Source organism: Humulus lupulus, chromosome 7, assembly GCF_963169125.1.
Source record: "Humulus lupulus chromosome 7, drHumLupu1.1, whole genome shotgun sequence".
Classification (NCBI taxonomy): Eukaryota; Viridiplantae; Streptophyta; class Magnoliopsida; order Rosales; family Cannabaceae; genus Humulus; species Humulus lupulus.
Genome location: NC_084799.1, coordinates 41,831,812 through 41,839,019, shown reverse-complemented (window position 1 = coordinate 41,839,019; position 7,208 = coordinate 41,831,812). Strand labels below are relative to the sequence as shown.

General features: G+C 34.4%; 1 protein-coding gene and 1 pseudogene across 1 annotated transcript; both read right to left on the bottom strand.

The window, feature by feature from the left end:
* Positions 1-531: 531 nt before the first annotated feature.
* LOC133791626 (transcription factor MYB119-like) lies at positions 532-2,767 on the bottom strand. Its single transcript, XM_062229545.1, has 3 exons — positions 2,103-2,767; positions 1,860-1,986; positions 532-1,320 (listed from the first exon to the last, which is right to left on the bottom strand). Exons 1-3 carry the CDS (start codon positions 2,765-2,767, stop codon positions 532-534), a joined length of 1,581 nt encoding a protein of 526 aa, XP_062085529.1.
* A 1,432-nt stretch (positions 2,768-4,199) lies between these two features.
* Positions 4,200-6,078, bottom strand: LOC133789554 (GDP-mannose transporter GONST2-like; annotated as a pseudogene).
* Positions 6,079-7,208: the final 1,130 nt, after the last annotated feature.

Here is a 7,208-nt window from a genome sequence, read left to right as displayed (position 1 = left end):
ACTTCAGGTGCTGATGTCGCACTCCACGTCAATAACAATCAAAGAATTTGAAATGATTTGTTTGTTTACTAATACTATAGAATTAACCTTATAAGTATGTACTTACGGACAAAACTAAAGTTGGCTAGTTTACTAATGACTTGTATATAGACCCTGCTCCAAGAACGTTTTGAATTTTTAAAAGAAATTAATATCTTGAAATATATATTTTGTTTGTGTTTGGAAACATGTAAGAGTCCAAGGACGTTGAGAGAAAACTAATAATAAAGAAAACGACACAAATAATTGCAACTGAAATATTTAAGGAAATCTCCAACAAAATCACGAGTCCAGCTACGAAACAAAAAAAAAAACAAACAGTACACCGGTGGTTCCTCAGAGAGTACAATGCTTTACAAAATTAAACCAAAGAAACGCATAACAAAACCCCACTATACTGCATTGAATATAATAGAGAGAGAACTGGGATAGTTCTTCAAAGTTCACATTTATGTATATAAATATCTAGGTAGATTATACTACAGAATATAGCTAATCTTTGGAGAAGAGAGAAGAAGTGACCATCTCTATCAAATCCATCTCTCTCTTTCCCACGATGCCATTTGAATCAGAATGCTCACCACGATGATGATCAGCATCGTCAACCATCTGACCATAGCAATCATCATCATTAACATTAAAAATCGAAGATGATGATGAACTAGCCGGTGCACCATTCAATAGATAAGATAAGTAGAGGTCGGAGTAAAGATGAGTACTCCTACCACTTGGAGTAGTAGTAGTAGTATTGTTTGGAATAATATTCCCATGATCATTCATGTTGAGCTTCTGTTGATGATGATCATCTCCACCGTGGCTTTTGTTTGAATGATCAGTAATAGTAGTAGTAGTAGTTGGGTTATTACTAAAGAGATTCTGCATGAAAAGCACTTCATCGTCGTATGCCTGATCAGATACCAGTAAAGGAGATTCCGCACCACAATCAGTAGTAGTAGTATTGGTACTAGTTGACTCAGATAACAAGTCCACTACTACAGTGGGAACATTATTACCATTGTTGTTGTTAAGCATCAGCATGAGACTCTTGCTCCTAATGTAATTTTGAAGCACTGAAGATTGAGGCTTATTTCTGTTCTGGGATTCACTCTGCTTAGTGCTCTTTCTCCTTGAATTTTGCCTCCTTTTAGTAGCGTTCCAGTGGTTCTTGATCGCATTCTCCGTTCTCCCCGAGATGCGTTTCGCAATCTCCGCCCATCTGTTCCCGACCTCCGCGTGAGCTTCAACTAGTATTTTTTCTTCCTCTTCGCTCCAGCCATCTTTCTGATAACCCCGCAATATTAAAATTTTGACATGAATTTAGTAACGATATTTAATCTTCTAAAAATTTAAAAGAGATGAATCAGAAATGAGCATACATAGATCATATATAGGATGAAATGCAAAGTGAGTCCATATATATTTATTTGTACTAGATGCATGCATTCGCTTACAAACCCTAGGTTTATTTGCTAACTGGTGTTTGTTTATAAACTCAAAAAGGAAATAAAAAATGAAGCATACTGCATATATATGTCAAATTAATGAATCTTCAGAATCAGATCGAAAATAAACAAATATAAATATGCTAAATATGGAAAATAAATATATACTAGAAAGATCTATTTCATTTGGCATGTAAGATTCCAAATATATATACCACTAAATCTTAGAATCTAACAATTATTAGACGAACACAGTAGTTTAGTACATAGATCGTAACATGAAGAAAGGATCAAATTAAATTACTTTCTCATACAACCAGAAAGAAGAAATTAATTAAGGATCTATATAGAGAGAGATTAGTAAAGAAATGGAAAAACCTTGATATCAGGGCGCAAATGATTATGCCACCTCTCTCGGCACTGTTTACCGGCTCTCCCAATCATTTTTTCAGCTATCTGAGCCCATTTTCGTACTCCGTATTGCTTCACCAGTCTAATCAGTTTCCTTCACAAAAACAAAGCAGAACCCTAATATATTACAGTATAGCTCTCACGAGATATGGACAAAAAGAAGGAAAAACAATAATAATAAAAGACTATATATATTTATGTATATTATACCTGTCTTCTTCGTCTGTCCATTGTCCTTTTATTAAAGCCGCAGAAGAAGCCTTTTTAAGAGCTCTCTTTCCCATCTCTTTACAGCTATTGATCATCATCTCCGCAACTTCTTCGTTCAAACACGTATCAATGTTCATAATTCTATCTTGTGTCCTATTCATACCAGCTTCTACCACACCATGGTGATCATCATCGTCATCAACAAAAAGCCCTTCAAAGAAGCTTGCTTGGTGATCTTGATGATGATCAGCACCGGTTAAACTACTCATAGGCCAAGAAAAATGAACCCCAGACGTAATTGCACCATAATAATGGTTAGTATTATTATTATGATCAACCACAGTGGTACTGCTCGAAGAAAAATCCCACAACCCATTTTCTGATGATGAAACAACGTTGCTTTGATGATCATGATCGTGAGCCAGTTGTAGTTGATGATCAGAAGAAGTATTATTAGTCAAATGGTGGCTTTGACCACTTAAGAAACTGTCTATGGCTGTCAATGGCGGACGAGCTGGCTTACATGAAAAATTAGAATGGTGATGAATACTATTATTAGTATTATAAGGCTTGTAACTTCTATAATTATACGAAGTAAAATCACCAGAGAAAAAACCAGCGCCAGCACCAGCACCAGCACCAGTTCCTTCCTCTTTGTTATCCATGGAATGAAGCTTCAAGTGGGATTTCACCAAAATCCTCAGAGGACTTCCCTGACTACTAATTTATAAGCTAGATTATTTTTGGACTGAATTTTTTGGTGGGAATGTCGAGTTTTACTTTATTTAGCACAAAGAGAGAAGAAAACTCCATGATAATAATTTACAAGAGAGAGCGTTGGCGAAGGGAGAGCTTATACCAAGCCTCGTAATCAGCCACATGGGTCAATAGCCGTCCATCTTGGGGCGAATCGAACGGTTAAGAATTCTCTCCAATGTAACTCCTGAGCTTCCTACCTTGGCCAAAAGTAGAAACAATTAGGGAGAGATTAGAGCGTTCGTTATGTTTTACCACAATTATTAAACCTTCTCTCTTTTCTAATAAATAGATAAAATGTAAAATTATCATTTTGGTGGCAACACTGGGAATTTTGGCGCCATTGTATTGTATGAAATGGAAAGACGATAGTACCCTTGTGTAACCAAGTTTGTAACAAGCAAGTGATGAGGGTGATTTTGGCTAATACGCCTTGATAATTAAATTATGCTAAGAAGAGAATGGTGTTTGTAGGTTGTTCCTCAAATTAATTACACTTTATTGAGGAGAGGCAAATTTGGGAGAGCATTAAGCCTTCTTTTTTATTGCTTGGATTGATACTAAATGCTTGCCCATTGTGATGATAAGGGTAGTAATAGTATGACCTCGATCGTGTGTTACCTTTCCGTTTCATTTTTTTTAGCTTTTTGGGTAATAAAAACTCTTATATTTCTCTTTCTAATTTTTATTGTACATTTACTCTCTTGTTGTCTTGTGGAATTAACTTAGCCAGTCTTTGACCAGAGTAGTGTCCATACACACACAATAGATCACCACGAGTGCTTAAAAAACAATGCACATGTAAAATTTTAGCTATTTTTCACTTTAACCACTATAAAAAATAAATATTAATATTCTTCTTTTTAATTTTTTACCACAAAATATTGCTGGCTCCGTCATTAATGATCATTGATCACCGTGAATACATCCTCAATTTCAAGTTAATCTATTCTTTATGTGAAACAAAATCTATTTTTTATATTTGAAAATGATTACAATTATGATACCTTTGCTAATCCGTGACAAAAAAAGATAATTTGAAAGGGGGAAAAATGAGAGTAAGGATTTTCTTTTTCTTTGAAGTCAGTTCTTGGTTTAACTATTTATAAATTTTATTTCCAAAAATTTGAGTCATAAGGGTCGGATTTTAGTATACAAGTCCTTGAAATGGTACAAAGTTATTTTTGCAATTTTTTGGTGTTTTCTAAAGACAATTTATATTTCAGTAATTTTTTTAGGAGTATACAGAATGTAAATACGTAAATATAATTAAACATAAAGATGACCAAACAAGCAAGACATATATAAAAAAAACCTTAGCAGATGATATTATCATTTTCATTAGCAAAACTGTAGGGTAGTAGATGTATGTATGAAATATATGAGTCATAGAGATAACCCTTTTACAATTTAATAAACAATTAAATGAGAAGAAAGTATATCAGAGAGAGAGCATACTACTTATTCAGCTCTCTTGTATATATTTTCTTAACCATATAAAAGAAAAGGTGTTGAAATTGTGTATGGAAAAAAAAAAGGAAAAAGGAGTATCTTGCAAAGGCTTCAATACTCAATTTAATCTTATCTTGCAGGCATTACTGTGTCTAATTGAGACTATTCATATACTATAATCAGGACATTTTGGCCCTGGCAAACAGCACTCCAGCAAATAAACCTGAAAATGTTAAAGAAAAAAAATTAAAAATGAGAGAATGAGATGAATGAATCTGTCTATATAAAAGTAACCCTGGTTTGTGATGTTGATTAATTACCAAACAGGATGCTGAAGAAGTTGGATGAACTTAACGGCACATTGAATAACATCAAACCAGCAATGGAGATAGGAATCTTGTTCAAAGAACCCACTAGACTGTTAAGTAGTAGGAGCTCAATGTTAGATTAGAGAGGCATTTACTGACATTGTAGCATTTAAGAGATTCCATTAAGAGAATGGTAATAATTGAATGGAGTAGAGATTAGCCACAACAGAAAATCTTAGATAATTACTAATGGAGTGTTGGTTTTAATCTGAAGCAGTAAAGAAGTTACCTATAAGTGGTAGGTCCAGTTTGATGTAAAAACCACATGGATGTAAAGCTGATGGCTAGGCCAAGCAACCCACTAGCTGTTGCAACAACCCAAAACATTGGCAATTTGGTTACCTCCCTGCATAGACCAAAGTAATGTGAGGAAAAAAAATGAAATGTTAATTAGTTTAAAGAAGAAAGTAAATGAAAAGCTTTTAATGTCTACATTTGAGACAAGACTTACACATTCATTACATATTCCCATTCACCAAAAATGAGAATTAAAATGATGGCAAAAGGTAAAGATAATAGATTATTAAGCAACACCATTGAAACTTCATTGAGAGTGCCTGATTTCGTAGCTTTCTTTGCTTCATCCATGACCCGCCGTAGAGTTAACTATCATAAAGAGAAAAAAAAGGTTGCTTGCTGATTTGCATTTTCAAAGTACAGAGAAATATGCACAAATAACAATGGTTTTCACAGTCCAGTTCTAATTGACAGATCTCTGACTCAAATTTGTAAGATTACAAAAAGAATATGAATCAATAATTTCTTTAAAGTATGCATACTGAGTAGGTTGCTGTTAGAACACAATTTGCAATCTGCCATGCATAACCTGCTCCATTAAAGGAAAGGTCCGTGACACCACCAGTGATAGCAGAAATAATCTGCAATACACCGAAAAAAAAATTATACAAAATCATCATTTGTCAACGTGTAACAAAGTTCATGTCCTAAAAATAATAATCAATTTTTTAATATTATTTAGTAGATCTATGTCAACTATACATAAAGGTGTCTATACAGCCTAGTACTGAGTCAAGAAAAAGTTCATCCTTGTGTACCCTGCACGTCAAGTAATAATTATTTATAGTCAATATGTCAAAGTATGATTTCATGGCTTGTGAGAAATGGAAGTAAACTAATTTCATTTACCATAAAAAACATTGCAGTCCAGACTTTCTGATTCTGATGTTTCCGGAATATATACAATTCTCCAATGGCTGTTAAAATATTTGTCATGTTCTTCAGAATGGTCACCATTGCAATATTTATGTATTTCAAACTGCCAGGGAAAAGGGTACCAATTGGGTCACTTCTATTGGAAGAAAGACAAAAGAAAGTTAAGTCTATACAATTCTCAACTTACCTATACATTCCTGATACAAGCATACCAACAAAGATTACATTGACAGGAATCCAGACCCTAATCAACTTGGGATTAAGCTTTTCCACAGAAACTGCTCCAGATAGTCCCAAAAAAATAACAACTAAAGAACTGATCAGATTCTGCAGAATAACATACATTGAAAAGTTTAATACCAGCCTAAACATTTTTTTGTGAAAACTCACTATTACTTACAACAAAATATGTGTGACAACATGTGACACGTGTGTGTCAGTATCACTATCAGCCTAGAAAACTATTTTTAATGAAAAGTACATGGAAAAGCATCGAGTAACATACTTGATAAAACATCAATGATATACCCGCATTGAAGTTATAACCTGATAGAACAACTTTATTCAGCAATATCATGCTGCAAGAAGAAATGCAGTAAGCTATCCCAGACAACAAGGGTCCTGACTTCTTCCCTGTTCCATGTTCACGCTTTTCATCTCCACCAATTGAAACTTTTAGATCCTCTACTGCTGCTCGGTTCCCTCTAAAGATTCTGGTTATAGAACAGTCTTAAATACATGAAAAACTTATCCAGCATAATAACATTAATCTGCTTTGAAAATCGACAAAATTGTTCAAGTACACAACTAAGCAAGTGGGGATTTTGGTTTTTTTGAATGCTCCAAAACTCATTATTCCAAAAACCACCCTTTGTGTTATCTGTGTTCATAATTTGAATGTACATGACAGATGAGAATATGGGAAGTGGTTGAACCTGTCAGTGATAGCTCTACGTGCTCCATTTGTACCAATACTGCTAATGGAAGCAGACACTTCCCCATTTGTAGAGCCAAGTCCTGGATCCTCACAATCAAAGTCTTGGTCTTTAGCTGCGTATGTATTGAATTCAGATGACATGTCACAAACACCTGCAACCCAAAAAGTTGTACTAAAATACACCTTTTTCGGAAAGGAGAAAAAAAAGGTCCCAGAAAACTATAATTAGGATCAACAAAAAGGGAGAAAATTTCAAGATTGGGTAAAACTCTCACCAATTTGGGCACTTGGAAAGTTTTCCCGAACCAAAATCTTAAGGTTATATCCTTAAACTGCTGATGGAATCTTCTCTTGGGCTGCTCTGAATCACAACACGACTGATTCTTGTAACAAAAGATGCCCCATATGACCCGGTTGCCT

What these genes read in the sequence shown, in the direction of transcription:
- LOC133791626 (XM_062229545.1), bottom strand. Translation starts at nt 2,767, where the DNA reads ATGGATAACAAAGAGGAAGGAACTGGTGCTGGTGCTGGTGCTGGCGCT. An exon ending in TGGACAGACGAAGAAGACAG is followed by an intron (nt 1,987 to 2,102) that starts GTATAATATACA and finishes GTTTTTGTGAAG; the next exon opens with GAAACTGATTAGACTGGTGA. An exon ending in ATTTGCGCCCTGATATCAAG is followed by an intron (nt 1,321 to 1,859) that starts GTTTTTCCATTT and finishes CGGGGTTATCAG; the next exon opens with AAAGATGGCTGGAGCGAAGA.